The 20,760-nt window shown below is 38.7% G+C and overlaps 1 protein-coding gene across 1 annotated transcript; it reads right to left on the bottom strand.

Annotated features, from left to right (window-relative positions):
- Positions 1 to 1,940: 1,940 nt before the first annotated feature.
- LOC135470469 (rhodopsin, G0-coupled-like) lies at positions 1,941 to 6,932 on the bottom strand. The gene is made up of 2 exons (XM_064749476.1): positions 6,407 to 6,932; positions 1,941 to 2,383 (listed from the first exon to the last, which is right to left on the bottom strand). Exons 1-2 carry the CDS (start codon positions 6,930 to 6,932, stop codon positions 1,941 to 1,943), a joined length of 969 nt encoding a protein of 322 aa, XP_064605546.1.
- Between the last annotated feature and the right edge of the window lie 13,828 nt (positions 6,933 to 20,760).

The following is a 20,760-nucleotide window of genomic DNA, read 5'->3' as shown; positions in this document are numbered from 1 at the left end:
TATCAGTGTCGCTTAGAGTTTATGTTTTTAATTCGAATGTTAGATCATTCCTCTTATAAAAATACAACCGAACGTTGTAGATCGCCACATTACATACCACTCCTTTGGCCAATGACGGTGTTTCTATTCGATGTCATGATGTTGATAATCCCATGCGCGGGTTATGCTCAATTCATTTGTTTATTGATTGGTGTTTTACGCCGCACACAGAAATATTTCACGTGTACGACGGCGGCCAGCATTATGGTGGAAGTAAACGGGCATGGTATACTGTTCGATGTCATGGTTCTGGTACACACCACGCCTGTGTATACTGTTCGATGTCATGGTTCTGGTACACACCACGCCTGTGTATACTGTTCGATGTCATGGTTCTGGTACACACCACGCCTGTGTATACTGTTCGATGTCATGGTTCCGTTCCGTTCTAATAAACAGCGCGTGGCCTTCGTGGCCGAGGGGATTAGCACGCCCGTGCGGCACAATACCTCAGGAGCCTCTCACCAATGCGGTCACTGTGAGCTCGTCCAGTTCATGTTGGCTTACTCTCCAGCCGTACGTGGAAGATCTTCCAGCAACCAGAAGGATGGTCATGGGTTTGCCTGGACTCTGCCCGGTTTCTTCCCACCATAATGCTGACCGCCATCGTATAAGTGAAATGTTCTTGAGTACGGCGTAAAACACCAATCAAATAAATAAATAAACAGCGCGGTGGTTCATGCAACACAATGCATATACACCGGTTTAAGCAGAATAAGAGTTGGTTGTTGTGCTGTGTACAGTAACTTTGTAAGTGCAGAGTGGAAACTGTCGATATTCTAGTCATGACACCCAGCTTAAATTTTAAACTCGTATAGTCCGCGAACGTCCAGGCCGAACTTACTTAAGCCTCACACATCATGGAACAACGACAACGCATGTTTTATAATGCCAGAATCTGGTTATGTAATCCATGTGCTTTATTCTTTCGTCACAGAGAGCCATTCTATTCGTGATGATATTGGTTGGGGACATCTTGGGTATTAAGTAATTATCAATGCCGAAACCAGACAGTATTTCAGTTTCGCAGATTTATAACTGCTGGAAGAATGCCAACAAAGGATTTTTTTATCATGATGTAATTTCCCGTATACCCCTTCCAGTACAGTTAGTAGATGTTGCATTAGGAACCCTCAATCCGCCTGATTGCAACATGGTGTTATGGAAATAAAGGAGAATGGAGAATGAGTCTTTATCTTTTAAAAAGTTTCCTCAAATTGTCCATAGGCATTTTTGTTGTTCTCATCTGTTAAATAAAAGTATCATGCCAGGTTATGTATAGTATAATCAAAATTTCAAGGTAGAATTTTCCTTTATTTAATGACGTCTGAGCTTTTCAGAGGCAGCCTTTAAGTTCATGTATTTTTTTTTTTGAATCAATATCAGTGGAAAAATGCGAATATGAATGTTAATGAGTTCCCTAACACTGTTAGCTGGAAAAGGCTACATTTTGTGCCCTAAAAGTGGAATGGTTGTTTCTACTAAATATCATACTTAGAAAAATTTGACGAATTCTTCAGTATAATTCCAAAACTTTCCAGATCTCAGCACAACATGTATGAGAAAGCCTGGCAGTGTAGTGCATGGCATTTGGGAAATTATTTCAACGCATATAAATGTAAATGTACATCATGAATGGCGCCACTGCATGTAAGCCTGATGACATCATTCCACCAATATTTTTACTGAATTTTACCTGATGTACGCACTATGTGTTTATAGCCCACATAAATCAAGGTCCAGTCTGCATCAACTCTCAGAATAATCTTGTAACTTTTTCCACAGCTGATGTGATATTATATTGACAACACTTGTCTGCAGAGTTAATATCTCAGTGATGGTTCCCTTGTGATAGTATTAACGATTTTAACTTTTGCATTCATGATGACATCAAGCCCAGATCAGACCGACACCGGGGCTACATCTGACTTCTCCATTGTCAGAGTTATAAACGGGTTACTGCAGCTATCCCCCAAGGCGTTCGTGCGGCAGTAATGTGAACCTTCACGCTGTAGGCTTTCCTTGTACATCTGCACGCTTTTGTAGTTCTGACTACTACTTTCTCCCTTTGATTCTTTTGTCAGTAGTTTCATCTCTATCCTTTCATTTGCACGTTCCTGTGTTTTCAATCTGGTTTGAGAACGTACGCGGAACGTGAAGACTGTAATAAACCTGCTCCGGAACTGTTTATTGGTCAGTACATAAATCAATGGGTTCCATACTACGGACGACTTGGCGATTAAAGAAGGTACAGTTCCGGCTACAGGTGAAACGTCTGAAGGATTCCCAAAGGCTGACCACAAGGACACGGCGGCGTACGGAGTCCAGCACAGTAGAAAAGCACCTGAGGAAGAAAACACAATGGCGTTCACTGCACCTAGACTATAAAGCTGATATCGAAGTTCTCTTTTGCTAAGAGGGGATCACCGGTTGGCTTTTAGTTCACTCTTCAGTCATCACATCTTTTTAAAACAATGACTTGCAGGTGAATTTGGAGAACACGTCCGAATAATAATAAGAAAGGTGTCATTAGCAGTAAGTATATGAATCATATTTCCGTCAAATATATAAAAATATATATTTTCCTGTTCCGATGGGACTGTCCCTCGGCGAATATCGTTGTTGTCCACCAGGTTCAGAAGAATGCACCGTTGGAGAAAACCTACAGCTCTTCAGGAGAGATAATTTTCATAACAGCAAATTCCTCGCATTCATGCATCGATACTTTGAAGATCCTGATATGGGTAGTACTAATACAGTGTACTACACTGAACACTAGGGTGGGGAAAATTGCCGTAAGCCAATAAGAGACATTATTTTAGCTATAGGCATTTCATGACTACATTCACTCTGTTGACAGCTCTCATTTTATTCACTCCAACTAAGAAAAACTTTTTAGCCATGTAGATGAATCAAGCTAAACATTTTCCAAATAAAAACCTGCAAAGTTTGTATTTTCATTAAAGACAAAAACAGGTCACCGAAAATGACCTATCTGCATACACAATCAACGCAGATTTTGTACTACTAATAGCTCACAAATAAGTATGCATAACATGTGAATATGGTATTTTTTGTTTTATCACAAAGAGATAATGTTAACTTGAAAGAAAATATTTCAATTCACACGTATCACAACGGAGTCGACAGTTTAGATAAAATACTGTAAGGGTATTACTGACTGTCAATTGAACTTTATCAAACAGGCCTAAAGAACTTACCAATCACAACAAGTATGTTCCTCGTCGTTCGATATTCCATATTTATATTCCTTCTGGTCACGTGACTGTTTTCACCCCACAGCTGACTATGAGCCAGAGTATGTACCTAAAAGAAATTTATTTAAGATCTTCTGAGATGTCGTGTTGCCAAGAAACTATTTTCCTCGGCTTATATTTATTCGAATGGTGTTTTACGCCGTACTCAGAATATTTCACTTATACGACGGTGGCCAGCATTATGGTGGAAAGAAACCGGACAGATCCCGTGCGAAACCCGTCCGCATGTTGCTGGTAGACCTTCCCACGTACGGCGGGAGAGGAAGCCAACATGAGCTGTACTTGAACTCACAGGGACCGCATTGAGGAGAGGCTTCTGGGTCATTGCCCAGCGCTTGCTTACCGCCTCCGCCATGGAGGCCTTCCCGCGTTTTATTTATCCACTATCTGGTACAGTAAAAATGTTCCTACAATTATTTCTCACAAAAGGAGCTTAAGGGGTGTGGGAGGGGGTGGGCAAGCGATGGTCTAATCCTTACTGACTAACTTTACCAAACCACGAAGCCCTTACAATGAATGTGAAAATAATCAAAAGGAAAGGCTTTCCGAGCACAGACTGTTACTTGGGCAATACATCACGGATTAAATCTAACTAAAGGACGTTTGTCCCAGCCCATCCAGTAATTAGTTTCTGAAACTTGGCTTCGCCCTCGGCTCAATGGATGATTGCGGGAAAATAAATGTGGATGGGTGGACATTTGGCAGGTTTAGTTGTCTGATATAGACAGAAACGGCTGAAAGGGGATGCTAGGGGCAGGATGACAGGTGGTGGATAACAAAACAGAGATCAAGATATAGATACAAGACCGAAAGGCATATCCGCGTACTTATAAAATGGATAGCTCTTACTCCTATCTCATTTCTCCGATGCATATCATTGTTTAACGTCATCTCTAAGCACTTCACTATTAAAGATTGTCACTTGGTATAATGAGACCAACCTGTTTTAATATCATATCTTTTGTCAACTGCAAAGCACAAACATTCTACCATTTCCATCAGGCCAATCTGGCTCCCTCTATTTATAAACGTGACCCCTGTCATATAAGCGAAAAATTCTTGAGAACGGCGTTAATAAGTAGCTCTCAATCTATTCAGGGGATGATAGCTCTACACACAGGCCACACTGTACTGAGTGGAATTCTGTACAGTACATTAGACTGGCGATAACCTAACAGTTTGAATTTGACAAACATTTAAAGTCAAAACAGTAAACGAGATTTTATTTTGATGTAACTGTTAATACGGAGAATGACGAATGTCTAATTAAACCATTGTATTCATAAACCTAAAATACATTCCCGCAAAAATCGCATCTTCTCGCCTTAAATGTTTAATCCAGTAAGACTGCCGAAAAAACGTGACTTTTCTTTTTGCGATTAGAGGTTTGCGATTAGAGGTTTGCGATTAGGTTTTAATGCTTCAACTTTTCTTCATTCTGAGACAATAAAGGCAAGGCCAGTGGAAAGTGTTCAAGATGTGCTGAGGAAATGTGTCACTGTAGAACTATGGCGCAGGTTTCAGTTAATGGAGACTACCTATACTACTATGCCACCTATAACTTTGGCGTCCACGACTCATAAGTATAGAAATGTCAGAAAAACACAGTAATTAAGATACCAATTATAAGTGTTATATAATATCGCTGACCAATTTGACATTATCGCGTCTGCCATCCAAATTAACAGATACAGGAGCAGAAGGATCTCACACCAAGATGCATAGCCGGTATAATCCGAGACCAATTCTTCATTTGTTCATGAATCAAAACGATGAAAGGTCTAAGATAAATGTTCAGTGCTGGACAGCAGTGTGACACAAAACATCTGTCTGATGGCTGTCGTATATGTATATCAAGATGCTTTGAAGCTCAGTTCATCAAAACAAATTACGTGTTACACACGGTGGTTTTATTCTGAGTTTTTCAATCATCTTTGAATAACAATAACGATCCACACTCATTAAACAGTTAAACACTTAAAGTATGACGGAGAGGTAGTGTTTTGGGTTTTTTTTTTTATTTTTGAAGCAAGATTTTCATGTATGAAAACTGATAACATTTTACGTCCGTAATATTGTCACTAAACTTTGTTATTCATTCGTTGGCTTACTTATCTACTTTCCCAGTAACTTGGGGAAACGTGTTCACAACAAGAAATCGATTATTTGGCATTCAAGGCTGACAATTCCTATAGAAAGTATTGGTTTTGTTAGCTTAGTTAACAGCTGTTTTCATATGGAACTTGATATAAATATAGATTACACATTACTTTCCGATGGTTGAGCTTTGCCTGCTAATGTCAGAAAATTAAGCATAAATATTTGAAAAATATTGTTTGTTGTTTAAAAATTTGTTTGCTAATATATCGTTGTTCACTCAGCAGAGTAACCTGTTCAGAATTCACATTTGTGCAAAACTGAACATTCAGTGATAGTTTGGAAAGTCAAAGTATTGGAGCAGTACATTTTATGTATTCTTAACATATAGCTTATTGACCGACACTTGATGTTGTTCTTAAGAATATTTTACGTATATATGATGGCGGTCATTTTAATGGATAAAGGAAATCCGACAGCCCAGAGTAATGCACCGATGGCATATTCACCCAGTTTAGGATTAGGTAACTATTTGAGGTCTTAACCTAAAATTTCGGATTTTGCTTACATTTAAATCTTCAATTATAGCTTGAAACACATTTTCGGTCAGTGGGATGTGGATATGAGACAGACGGTAGAGCAACTAAGTAAGTATTAACATTTGTCTTAATCAGAAATTGACTATATTTAGCCTCGTGGAATCTTTCTAATTTCATGCCTTCACGTCTTTTCCTTCTCATGCGGAAGATTTATCCTAGAAGTATGATTGAATTTTTCTGCTTCCTTTTGGTCCTTTAGCAGATTATGAGATAATTGTAATCGAAGTACAGACGATCTGTTCCACGTGAATAGGTTTGTAATATACAGAAAGCATTATCCTCAACTTACCGTCAGAAAGACTTTGCAATAAGACAAGGTCATAACTGTAACTGGTAGCAACAGGCCTAAAAGAAACACTGTGATAATATAGGATACGTCTACAGCGTTGTTACTCTGCCAGTTAACACTGCACGATATAAGGGCGGCTTCCAGCTGGTAGGAGCTCCATCCGATCACAGGGAAGGCGGATAACAGTAAGGCCAATGTGACACATGCCACAATAACACCAACAGCCCGTGTGTTCGTAATGAGAGGTCGTGAGAAGGGATTTGTAATGAGTAAATATCGCTCCACAGAAATCGCTGTCAAAAGATAGATAGACGTGTAGCCCAAAAACGACATGATAAATCCATGCCAAGAGCATCCCGCTGCTCCGAATACCCAGCGATTGTGAACACTTGCCACAGCTTCGAAAGGAATCCCAACAGTGGACATGATCAAGTCACATGACAACACAGCCATTATGAACAAATTTGTGGGGCAGCGAAGGGAAGGGACAGCGACAAATACTAGAAAGGTGACCGAGTTGATGACAAGCCCCACAACTCCACACAATGTTAAGAAACAAGTGATAACGGTGAACTGAGCAGGTGACAATAATCCAGGGGGCATGTCATCCACTGACGTGTTCCCGTACATAATAGCGTCTACTTTAGATAGTCATCATTACTGTAAAGACACATAGCTTAAAATATAGTGTTCACCTGTTTCCTCGATCCGATTGGCGACACAGGGACCAAAAACTGTATAGCTGTATAGCTCCAATGCTTCCGAATATCACTGGAACACTCCCGGGATATCTGTTGCCTTCTGGCACTCTTTCTCCTTTTGTCCCGTACGTGATTGCTTTGACCATATTGTCGTACACGGAATACACCGATGCTTACCCGTAAGCTGGGCAAGATACGTCTGCGAACCAGATCGACCTGTCGCCAAGACGGCAAAGCTTTTATACAGCACAGCCCCCACTAACCTGTACGCATGTGTGACTTTAGTATTCCTCACTAGGTAAGAAGGTGGCCTCTCTTTATCATGTAAGGCAAAGATTCACAGCCAAAGTTAAAACAGCCCAAGAATTGGCATATGCATACAATGCCGCAGCTGCTGACAAATGAGTCGAATCCTACACGTAACATTGTCCTTTTTTTGAATAGCAGTACATGCGTTCTCAGTATTGCGGATAGTTTGTCGTCGTATATACAACGACTGTGTGGTGATCTCTGTCTAGTCACAAATAACCAAGTTTTGAAGGAGGGCATCTGAAATCGAAACAAAGAGCAAATGAGGTCAGGCACTATGGGTTCATGGTCAAACAGAATCAACATCACATTTAAGGCGTTTCATTTTGTTTCTAATATATGACTAGTATTCTTTTTTGTACTAAAGAATGCTTGAGAAAATTTTACCTTATAGATATCTGCCATATTAATCGTAAGAACTTTCCATCTTTTAACAGAAAAATGTGTATAGAATTTAGCATGAAATCTCAAAAAGACGCTTTATACAACTATATCTGGGAGCAGAAATGGCCCACTGTTTAGGTAGGGGTTTGAGTTGAGTATAATGCCCGACATATTATGGAACTGTCAGTACTGTTCGGATCGAAACTTTTTGATTCATTGACTCTGAGGTGTGCGGAGGGGTAAGCTATGTTATGTGTGAATATACAAATGCACACACAGACAAAGCAAAGCATTTTTGCATACATCTGTGGTTTTCTCATTACATTTTTTTCTCTTTTTTTTCCTCGTAGGTGTAGGACATTATAGTTTACGTTGTTCAACCGGTATTTCAACGATCAGAGCGTCTCACAACTCATGCTGGCTTCCTCTCCGGCAATACGTGGGAAGGTCTTGCAGCAACCTCCGGATGGTCGTGGATTTTCCCCGGGCTCTGCCCGGGCCGACGTCGTATAAGTGAAATATTCTTGAGTACGGCATAAAACACTAATCAAGTAAATAATCACTATCCTGTCTTAATCTAAACCCCATCTGCATATCTGCTGTAACATGTATATTTATGCTGAGGAATGATGTAAGAGTTAACTCTCCAGCAGTTCCTGCTGTCATAAATGAGGACATTAGATCATCTAAATATTGCCAGAACCATCGCACTACAAACCTATCAATGATCCCAATTTACTTAATTCACACAGATCCGTTTGTCAGGGCACTTATTTATTTCACAAATTATTTATTGGTTTAGGCCAAAATACGAAAAATAAATTATTACATTGTCTCTTGCGCATCTGTTCTGGGGTTATTTTAGCCTCTCTAATATCTAACCCTACTGTGCGACATGTCAGGCAATTGGCACAGTGGAAGATAATTCATACACAACAAAGATAACACGTGAATACACCAATGTGCACAATTTGATACTGTGGCCTAGGTGAGTGAGTGAGTGAGTGCTTAGGGTTTAACGTCGTACTTAACAATTTTTCAGTCAAATGATGATGAAGAAGTCCTTAGAGTGCATGTAGTGTGCCTCCTTGTTGCAAGGCGGGATTTCCACCTCTCTTTGATCTAGTGCTGTTTTACTGAGACGACTGTGGCCAAGGTAATACGTAGACATATATACGTATAATCCAGTGTGTGTACGCTCACTTTGTGGAAGATGTGCAATCATACCCTATCCGTATATAAAATGTATATGAAACCAGATTATTTTACAAATTGTAACTGGCACATTCTTGTGTACAGGAATTTATGAAGTAAATATTTCAACAAGGATCTTGTGTGAAATATAACTGTACATGTCTGTATGCTGACAATGACATATTGTTTATTTCACTGATTACCTGTAATTCCAAAAAACCCGACCATTGGATGAATAACATAGGGGACAATAACAATGTTGCACGGTGTGTGTATTGTTACCTAGTGATATTGCAAGATTACATGGCAGTTGTTGTAGACAACGATTTTGTGGATCTGCATATTGGTGAGTAATATTACTTACGGGAATTTAAAATCAACAAAGTTGATAATTTTATAATGCAAAAGAACCGGTTTGCAAACAACTGCCCAAAAACAAAGTCATCTACAATATACACTTCCATCTAGTCATCTATCTGTTGGTTTTCTGCCACGGTTCATTCCAGCAGTCTTACTGGATATCAAGAACTTATCCGGATGTTTAACACTCATCTGATGGATCAGTTTTCACAAAACAATACAATTTACATTTTGCGTGTTTGTAGAAATTTTTAAGGAACTGTGTAACAATAAAAGATACAGTGCCAAATACTCTTTAGGAAGCTTTCAACTACGGATGTCACAGACAATACCTAACATTTCATAAGGAAAGCTGCTTTAACACATAAATGACCTCTATCGAGCGGAAGATAAAGTATACAGACATTTCAAAGTGTGTGTAGAGTACTGTGTAGAGTGAACCCATATTAATCATCAATCTGATTTCAAAAGCAGATGTCGTCTGTGTAAAGCAATACTTGTTTTACTATAGTCTGTTTCGTTTAGCGTTTAACCTATTTACCTAACTATGTTCACCTATCTGTAAACTCAGTCATACACGCTACCAAAATTGCCTTTAGTCAGTGACACCTAACAACACAAGTTCTACACATGGACACGTTGGAAGTTCATATTCTTGCAGGGAAAATGAAGTCAGAACACTTTTCTAATTCATAATGTTGAAGTCCACAAGCTCGGTTTCGACGGCAAGAATCCATTGCTTCGGGTGACGTCAGAATTATTCAAAAAAGTGATATGCTGGAGATTAGGCGGGATTCAACATGTTTTGACGGAGGGCGACACTAATTACCTAAACTGCTATCGACTTAACTGTAAACCCTGTTACTGACACTGCAACATTTGATATTGTTTCAGAATATTATAACCTTAATAAACGAATTTTATTTTATTTCTTGTAGTATATGATCTAGCATAGATTTAGAGATTTATGTTAGGAAATTAAAACGATGTAGTCTGTTCGCAGATACAGTAGTGTAGGCTGTATTACTGCGTGGAGTTTGCTCGAACAGCTTTGTGGTGCAGCCATTGTAAACAAATTACCCTCCACGCCTGTGATTCAGCTTTCAACTTCCTTTTGAATAATTATGACGTCATCCGAGGCAATGAGTTTTTGGTATTGAAACTAAGCTTATGGAGTTAAACATTATCAATTAGAAAAAGTATTCTGACTGCTATTTCTTTGTAATAATATGAACGCTCAACAGATCATTGTGTAGAATTTGTATTGTTACGTGTCAGTGACTAAAGGCAATTTTGGTAGCGTGTATGACTTATTTTACAGCGAATTTGAATATAGGAGACTCGCTAGAAAAATAGATTATATCTATTAACATCGACAACTCGGACGTTATTCTGAGAAATCATAGTGTAAACCGGGTAGTGAGTTTAGGTATGACGACAATATAATCTGTAATGATGACGTACAGCAAAGATAGAGCAGCAGGGATAGTATGATAGCTGGCAAATGGTTACACGTATCCGGTGAAATACGGCCTCTTGTCAGTTCACCTCAGTTTTGGTTTCATTCTAATTGTTCTTATAAATGCTTAAATAGTTGCAAATTACACGCCGCTAGCACCACGGCTTAAGCAGAATTAGGTGAAAGAATGCAGTTTTTTTTAAACGTCACTGGTCTAGCGTTACTTAAGATGCTGTTTTGTCATAACATTCGTCATACAATAACATAAAAGCCATGCAAGGTCACTCGATCAGTTTATAAGCATGTCGAGTTTTGTTTAGCCAATGTTGCAGATATAGCCATGTCCTCAGTCGTGAATATCTGACCAAGTGCAGGTGATCACCATAGTAATCATAAATTTAGTTACTCTATTTGTTTTGTTAAACTCCTAATTACTAGAACTTTTAATTTTTGACGGCTGTCAATTACTGAAGTAAGTACTGTACTCTAAGTCTGAGAACTCGAAAATCTGCCACTGAAGAAACATTTTAGCAGTGACTTAGTCTTCGACGGTTCACTCGTAAAACGTTAAGTACCCAAGCGGACATTTATGTGAACGGTAGATGTTTAGTTGCTTCTGAGCTAATGTCCCCATCAAAAACAGCCTTGACAATTTGTCGCAAAACCTGTCAGGAGAGCCTGGTCATTCGTGAGGGCACGTACTGGTAATCGTAAACAGGGTTTTAGAGTAATCAGCCGTTGAGGCCGTAAGAAAGTAACAATAAAGGCTTTTACAGCTTCTAATGACACTTTTATATCTAACGATGTGCCAGGGTACCCAACATGTGAACTAATGAGTCTTCCAGATTCTGATGATATCTTAACTCTCTCTCCCTGTCCTATCTGGCTGGATTTTCCGTATTTTGCTGATGAGTATCTATGGTTGATTTATTTATTTACTTATTTGATTGCTCATTATTTTTCTTTTACCACGCAACCAGCATCATGGTGCAAGGAAACCGGGCAGATACCGGAGAAACCCACGATCCTCCACAAGTTGCTGATAAGTTGCTTCACACATGTACGACAGGAGAGAAAGTCAGCATGAGTTGGACTCACTGCGATTGCTTTGGTCAGATTCCTGGGCCTGTGTTGCGCGAGCACGCTATCACTAGACAACGGAGGCCCTTTTCTATGATTGACCCTAAGACAGGCCTTCGTTTGTCGCTATGTCACTGTATCATGTGCTCTGAAAATGAATCTATGAGGTGGACAACAACAGTGTGGTTACCGTAGATAAATGAGACTGGTACATCATAGTATTATAATATAACGTGACACGTGACTGTGCGACATATGTACCATTAGGCCGACATCACAACGCCTACCAAGCACATACAAGCCAGCAATGGATGATTTAATAATAAATAATAACTAATATTAAGTAAACTGTTATTAGCCGCACAACCGCCCTCGTATAAAAATGAAATATTCCTGAGTATGGTGTAAAACACCAACAGTCAAAAAAATCAATAATTTAGCGGTACACCCTCTACACTGCCTGTGGCTATAACACTGTGGCTAAGAGTAAGGTGTACAAAAATCTTTCGGTTGAATGAACAGTTACAGTATAGTTATGTGTGATTCAATAGACCAAGCGGTCCACATTGTGTGGTCATTGAAAATACGACATCATAATGACATTTTAAGAGAAAAGTAATCACTTAGAACATGCTCACTGATTTTCAGAGAGATATCAGTATGACCATATTAATTGACAACATATGTGATCTATTATGATATATCCGAAACATGCCTTTACATATGTCGCGTGGACTTATCAGGACAGAAAGACCTGAGAGGGAAAATACAGCACCTGGGACAACCAGGAAAGAATAGAAGGTTGGTACTAACTGTGCCCTACAACCCACTCAAGTGGGGCGCAATTTCAGTTACATTTGTATATTTTCAATCCATTCGCTTAATTATTCCTTCCGTTTTTCTAACACTATTGAAACTTGTTGAAAGCTTTCTCTTTACAAGTTTGTGCTTTGTATACCTTCTTTGGTGGTGTGTGTTATGCGCCGGTTTGGGAATTGGCCTTACCCCTTATGACTGTTTGACCCGAAACGTCAATTTTGGTTGACGGCCGGTAAACGACCATCTACCTAGATCATATAGACCTAGATCATTTGTCCAAACAGAACTTAGGTTCTACCCAGGTCAGTTCATACATTAAGTGGCTATGGGGCTGAAAATCAACGGCTTATTATTCTTGTATTCTGAGTATAATACGGATCAAATGATCGGATAAGTGAAATGGCTCAAATGTGCGCACTGAATTCGGGAGGAAATAATCAGTATGAAAGATAACCAGAGTGTTGACTGCAGTACTGATATGAATTATATGTTACATGTGTGAGTAATATCCCAACATGTTAAGTCTTATTAGATAAATAATAAATAGGTTTTAAATAAATACTGTAATGTTGCATGCGTGGCTATAGAATGGATTTCTTTAATAGCATCTTTAATTGTCCTATATACCATTAGGTAACATCGCAGAAGATAAGCTCCTACCTTTTTTATTACACTGATATATATCTATCTATCATTCGAAATATTCCACTTTTGTACTGAGCAACTCTGTCTGACGTTCTTATATATATATATATAACAAAGGACAACACGAACACAGAGTCATGTGAGACTTGACTAAGAGTACGAATATACACGGGCGTGCCCTTGTCCTCTCTCCAACACCAAATAAAGCCTTTGTGCATCCACAAAGAACTGCAGCCATGGGAACGCAAAAATACATTTGATAGAAATCTGGCAATTAATAAACTCAAATAAAAATTGTCAGTAAATGAGCATTGCTGGTATTATCCGTTAGGAAATTGACTAGGCGGGTTTAATGTGATTTTTGCATGGAAGTCATGCAATTTCAGTTTACCCTAAAGCCATTACGTGGCCTAATAAAAGGCTCGATGTTTGTTCAAGCAACCATGCCTCTCTATATGAGAGTAAAGGTGCGTTATGTATAGATGGACCTATAGATAGATCTATGTCATGATTTTAAGTTGAAGTTGGCCTCAGCTCTCTAACTAAGCGTATCAAGAAGACATACTGTTATGTTTGAAAGTATTTACCTCTGTATCTGTTTGTCTGTCGTTCTGATTTCCTGTCTTTATCTGCTTGCCTGTCTATCGTTCTGATTGCCTGTATCTGTCTGTCTGTATGTCTGTGGTTCTACTTGGCTGTCTGTCTGTTTGCCTGTCTGTCGTTCTGATTGCCGGTCTGTCTGTTTGTCTGTCAGTAACTTTTGTTCACAGGTTGATTACAACACAGCGATGATACGCATCAGGATCAGGATGCAGGTATTTTGAAGCAATTCTTCAACGTTTCCCAGATAAAACTTGTAGTGGTGTATACAGCAGAGTATTGGTATCACGTGGTTTTGAACATGTAACTACAGTATGACAGAGGTTTGCGCCCTCGAAGTGACTTGTAATTTTACACAAAATCAACAAAGCATGAAAGCTCATAATTCTTAATGGTAACAAAAAATCTCTGATATGGATACATATTTATAACAATTTAAATCAAAACATTTTTTGCAATCATTGACAGTTCAGGGTCATTGCCATAAACAATAAACTATTTGAATAGCTAGAAGAGTTTACATCAAACTATTTTATCTATTCTGATACTGAGGGGACTAAAAGTAAAAAATGATTTTATTTTGGTTTATTTGATTGGTATTGAACCTAACAGCCTGGTGTTGATGATAACTTTATCTATTAATTCAAATCAAGCCATGTGTATTCTTTTCTTCTGTACAGCAATACTGATTGCTACTCGATTTACTAAGACGACATGTTCAAAACCTGGTCATTTCTAAAGGTAATGCTCATGTTCATCAGTAAATGCGATAATACCTGAATAACCTGACTGAGTTCATAACGTAATAAAACCAGCCTTCGAGTTATTTTAGAAAAATTTACATGCTACGTAATTATTAATTTTCAAACGGGTAGTGTAATAAAAGAAATACGTGTTACGTAATATTTATTTATTTAGTCAGAGGTCTGACGATCACAGCTTACAGTCATGGGTTCAGCTGGAGAGTTAAATTCTTCTAGCTTTAAGTGCAAATTACATCCACCTCCCTTTTACATACAGACAAAAGTTTAGCCAAAACTGCAGAAGCTGGACGAGTCTGAAGACATATCTGGGAGCTCTATATAAGGTTGTGTGGATGACCAGATATAGATTCTCAGGCGTTCTCTAACGATAGGCTTACACAATTTAGGGGCTTTAAATGATTCATAGCCAGACAGACACATTTGATATTGGAATAGCAATGGTGCGAGAACTGAGAATTTTTTCATTATTACGATTTTCACTCCAAAGCTGGACGAGTCTGAAGACATATCTAACTCTATATAACATCCTGTGAATGACCAGATATAGATTCTAAGGCGTTCCTAATGACCCATTGACTCAATTTAGGGATTTGAAATGATTTTATAGCCAGACAGACTTTTACTAAATGCTGGTAGTAATTTGTACGACGCGTAGATCTATCAGTCTATCTGTGTGGATATCATTTGTTTCTTATTCCGTTTAGCTTTGTTTACTTTCATTGCTCATCAAATGGACCGCTATCGTTTGCATAAAACAACTACTGTTGACTTCATTCGATTAGATGTCTTGAAATGTCAAATGTCGAAACTTTGAATTTGCCAATGGACAAAAGTGTTCTGTTTATACTCTTGTGTCGGAGATATATTTAGAGTTAATGCTCACGGATTTTGGTTTTCACAAAGGGCTTGCATACTTTGAAATGTCAAATATTTCCGCTATGAATCTGGTTCCAAAACAAACTGCTTGGATCCCTAGGTAAGGCCTGAATCGTGACACTCACCATCTCCGTTCTCTGATAAGGGTTTGTCCCGAAAGGCTTTTTGTCTGGAGACTGAGCTATTTTGATTAGTTCTTTGATACTTGAAGACAGTGTAACAGTATCTCTCCAAGTATACATGGAAACAATATTGGGGCTGATGAAATGTTAATACAACATGCTTGTATGTTTGCTACAGCAATTCATATTACGGTGCTCCCGATCAAGTTTAATATTATTATGATTGACAGGAATAAGTCACCATACGTTCTAAAGGCCATAAAATTCAAGTGTATCCTTACCTGATATATTTTTGTGTTTATCGCTAATATATATCAACTAGATCAGTATTTTATATTAGCCTTCATGTGTTTACCCATGTTAAATGAAAGCCTGAACAACCGACATGGTCAGCGCGTGCTAGTCATCTATGGTTTTCCTCAGAACAGGATGAAGTAATCGGACTGCATGTAAGCCGCTCATTTTGTAGCTAATATGCCTACTAACTATAGCCTGCACGTTTCGTCCTCGTACAGAATGGAAACTTGATCACTTTTTTATATCACTATTCATTACAAGAGACCGTCAGTGACGTATTTATTTATTGAACTGTAGTTTAACGCCATACCATGACGTAATTATGTAGGTTAAGTCTATTGATGAAGCCAAATGCTATAAAATATATGTTCTTATCTATTTTAAGTATTTAAAAATGGCGAATGCTGACAGTATTCATCAAAAAACTTCGAATAACAAAGACTGACAGAGATATTGTTGTTTGATTAATCGCCACAGCCCTGTTGTGTCTTTCCCTACATATCATTATTCACAGCTTTTGAACGTGCCATGGCTTACTGACCTCTGTGGGCGGCAAATTGTTAGGGAGATAGCACTGAGAACGTCCCACTCTCCTCAATGCTCATTTTCTTTCGTTCAATAAGCTGATAGCATGGTTGAAAGAACGTCAACAAAACGCCCAACACTTGTAAGCTTTTAATAGGAGTCGTGATGAATGTCATTGTGCAGCAAAATCCATGTGTTTCCTACAGAATAAAGTCTATTGGTCTAGGCGGACGTTCGGGTCGCATTTCATATTATATCTGTATACCAATATGTGTTAATCTGTAGACCTTGTAGACATCACAAAGTCCATTCATCAAGTTAGGAGTTGTATATATATGTACGCGTCTTTAGTACAGTCCTATTGAAAAGAGGAATATGCTCACAGTCCTGAGGCAGAATAGCTCAATTTCAGTTTGAATAGAAGCGTCAGACATTCGTCGTATGCACACACGGGGCTTTGTGAATTATGGTCACAGTTTTATCACGGGTATTCAGTGGTGGAGAGTGCTTAATATTTCTGAGTTAAATTTACCACTGGATAAGAAACTGATCGGGACAAATATACGCATGTGTGGGGTTTCCTCTGATCCCATTCACACATCCACGGCTTATCGGATTATAGTTCAGCTCAGTTTATTGCTGAAGTTTGATGAGGAAGTTAGGCAAAACGGTAGACGTCCAGATCAGGAAAAGAGACTGAACCAGAACTAAGGAGTGTTAGTCATCGTCTGTGATGAGAGTCTTTTCTTCATAAAGTTGACAGTTGGCTATGATCTTCCAACAAACCCTGAGATCTCCAGTTAGGGCCATTCGCCATAGATGATCTTAGATCACCATCGAGGGTTGATCCTGTTACGAAATCTTTTAGTCTGTACAATACACCATGGCTCACCAGATCTATTTTCTGCCCATCATCATTCTAGTCTTTATATGCGGTAAGTGTTTGTTTTTTTAATCTTTTTCCCTCGTCTAAACATTAATTTCATCTTACTGCTGGAAAAGATAAACGTTATAAAACTGCCATTTTGCTCATTTTTGGGGTTAGTTCCTTTGAATGACTCACCGATGTTCTGATAATACACTAGTTAATACTAAATCGATCAAGTCTGGTTTTTCCCTATCTTTAACTTATGTTACCCAACAACGCCTTGGAGGCGTTTAACGCTGGGAAAGTAGGGAGGACTTGCTTCTCTCACATGTTGGTTTGTCACGGTTGGAGAGTTTCACAGCTGAAAGTTGATACCGTCTGCGTAATATTGAAAAAAGAAATTGTTTCTATTCATGTGATGGTTTGGACACACTCAGGTGCCTACCAATGGGCGGCAATGACCCGATGACCTAAATAGCCCCAAACGGACTGAGGACACCACTGCAGGGTATCATGACAGGTGCCATTCGCTGCATCCATGTCCAAACCCATCTCAGATGCGCAGGTCACATATTTAACTTCTGGACAACCATGCGTTTCACGGTTATGTTAGGCCTAAATGTAGTACAATATTTCAAATATGGGGTCATTTCTTCGCAGCTATAATACAATCCCAAATGCGCGTGAAGGACGAAAGGATGAAATGTATTTTTTACCAAGGAAGGGAATGACACAGAACCGTTACCATTAAGCAAATATTGTTACATTTAGATAAAATCTTCAAATGCATTCGTTGTTTGGTCTAGTTTCTGTGTTCTCTTCCAAAGCACTTTTACGGTGCAAAGGGCTCCTTTATCGGTAACATTTGAACAGAATATGATAACCGGTTTTCTATTTTTGTAAATATGACAAAACACGTGAGAGATTCGTGACTATTGTTCAGGTTCGAGCAGGCTGTTGTTGGATTTAGACAGAAGAATGCAAAAGTTACGTGTATAAATTTAGAAATTTTGTGGAAATATAATTCCTCATATACGAGTTATACAATGTCTTCCGAAGGAACATAACAAAAACGCCTAAAATGTATTCAGGGTGAACGGAGAGCAGGATATACTAAAAGAATATAATACACACTGTATTTTGAAATCGTGATGTCTTTAACAAAAGCAAAGGTGACGTCATGTCGCGAAGGCTCGCTGTAAAGATGAAATTCTTGCCGCGGCAGGTCCGATATTCACTAATGCTTAGAGAAAGTCAGACCTTTAGCGAAAAGATCAATGCAAATGTATACAATGGTGTGGAACTTGTCTCAGTGGTAATCTGGGGCGACTCCGTAACACAAGTACCCGATGTTTGGGTTTGATTCCAGCCTTGGACAGATATATTACACAGCTTTCAGTTTTCTTGGGGCCTTGATGACAATATGTAATAATAAATAAATGATTATATTCAAACCGTGCAAGTGAATGTACTGTGTCAGTCACCGGACACAGCTATGAGATGTGTCTCGTGCAGTAATGAGATGTATCCTTATTTAAGATTATGAATTTTCAGAATCTTTGACCCTTCGATAATAGCCATCCATATACACATTATTCATTTGCTTCGTCGTGATCTTGTTTATGTCATTACGATATCAGTGAAAATTACTATTTAATTTTCTCTTGATTTACTCCTGACTTAATTATGTTTCACAGAAATATATATCGTGTTTTTGTCGTCGTTGTCTAAGCCCTTTCAGAAAATGAAATAAAAATATGTATTTACTACTTACATAAGCCTAATCACCAACCGTATAGGAGAGACAAAGTAGATTTGAAATCTTAAATAAATGCACGCGGACACACCTCGAAATTCCCAGTAGTGGCTGACAATCAGCTATAATGTATATGATTATGTATTGAAAATGTTATTCCGTTCAGCCTAAAAAATGATCTTGGATTTATGTTATTCTGTTTGGACCAATCACCTGAGTAGCCCACTCCGCACTCCCGCACTCCATGCAAACCAAACATGTGTGATTGATAGAATTGAATGGAACATAAATAGGTACCATGAATGAAAACTTATGTGAGTAGTTACAATAAACGTGGCTTGTTATTGTTAGTATATGGGAAGATGTTGGGTCTATTGAAGTTGCTGGTGGACACGCTCAATTTCCGGCTAATGGGAGCTTTGACACTGTCGACGGTAAAATAAGCTAGTGTATTCACATGTCACCTTCCATTTCGCTAAAACCTAACCATCCCAGACATATATGAACTTGAGTTCGTGACTTACTGCACCGGATTTTATTGCCACTCAAATGTGTGATTCTATGTCTCCTAGACTTGTATTCAGCCCCACCTGGAATGCATGTTAGTTGTTAGAGACCCCAGGCATGTCACCTGACTGAGGTTGATACACCTATACAAGAATACACCACATGCAGCTAGATGCGGGAATGAATTGCAGAATATCTGTGATCTGATATATTTTCGTATACAAGGAAATTAGATCCAGATATTTAGTAGAAAGCTTCAACAGGGCGAGGTTTCAAACTGTAAAACTCGAAATCTTGTAAAGCCTAGAACTGGTTTACTCTGTTCGAATGTAGGCCTATCGTCTATTTAAGCTTCCTGTCTGCATAAGGCGCATTCCTGCAGCTTATCTGGCAACAACAATCGGACTATATTGCACCTAGATCGCTTAAATCTATTTCCTTTTTCAAAAATGAGCCTTCCTTTATTCGTGTACAATATACCGAGCCATTGCGAAGAATAACGGACCTGTGGAAACTATGCACTCAGAACGTATAGAAAACTGGTTTTGCCGTGCTACAATCAACCTTTCTTTGAACTTGTTCAGAGAACTAACATAAATAATACCTGTATGAAAAGAGAACAAATGGGTGGTGTATGTATAGTGGCCTATCCCATTGGTGTAGATATGAACTAGGCCAGGGTGTGTACACCTCACCTGGAGGACACCAGTAGCTCTCACCACTCCTGTATGCATACTGGGTTTGATTTAAACTACACAAACACGATCAACACAACACAAATCGTTTAACTACAAGGTGAGCACAAAAGAATTTGGAGGCGTTGAAAAGTATTTTTGTCTGGGCTTGAGTTTGGGATAATAAGGTCCTGTATACAGCTTTTCTGGTCAGTTTTACGTTGTGTTTGGTTTTCCTCTTACAAAGATATGCTAACATACAACTGAAAGCAATTATGGATATCGTCTGCAATTTTCATTGTCTGCAAGTTCATTGTATTTTACAACACATGGGCATGGTAGTAATCCCTGTGTTTGAAAGACGTCGGCCCAAGCGGTGTGGTCTTTTGTTTTTTCTCTAATACATAACTATTTCTGTATATAGTTATGCTCGTACGCAAAGAGGTAATAATTCACAACCACTGCAGATTAACTGAAGAGAATGATGTGGGTTTACTCAATTTATAACTGAATCTTGA

Source organism: Liolophura sinensis, chromosome 1 (assembly GCF_032854445.1).
Source record: "Liolophura sinensis isolate JHLJ2023 chromosome 1, CUHK_Ljap_v2, whole genome shotgun sequence".
NCBI lineage: Eukaryota > Metazoa > Mollusca > Polyplacophora > Chitonida > Chitonidae > Liolophura > Liolophura sinensis.
This window is presented reverse-complemented; position numbering and strand designations above follow the sequence as displayed.

Bases quoted from the DNA above. Each gene is read 5' to 3' on its own strand.
- LOC135470469 (XM_064749476.1), bottom strand. From the start codon at position 6,932: ATGTACGGGAACACGTCAGTGGATGACATGCCCCCTGGATTATTGTCA. The intron at 2,384-6,406 runs GTAACAACGCTG...TTTCTTCCTCAG, and splicing joins GTGCAGTGTTAACTGGCAGA to GTGCTTTTCTACTGTGCTGG.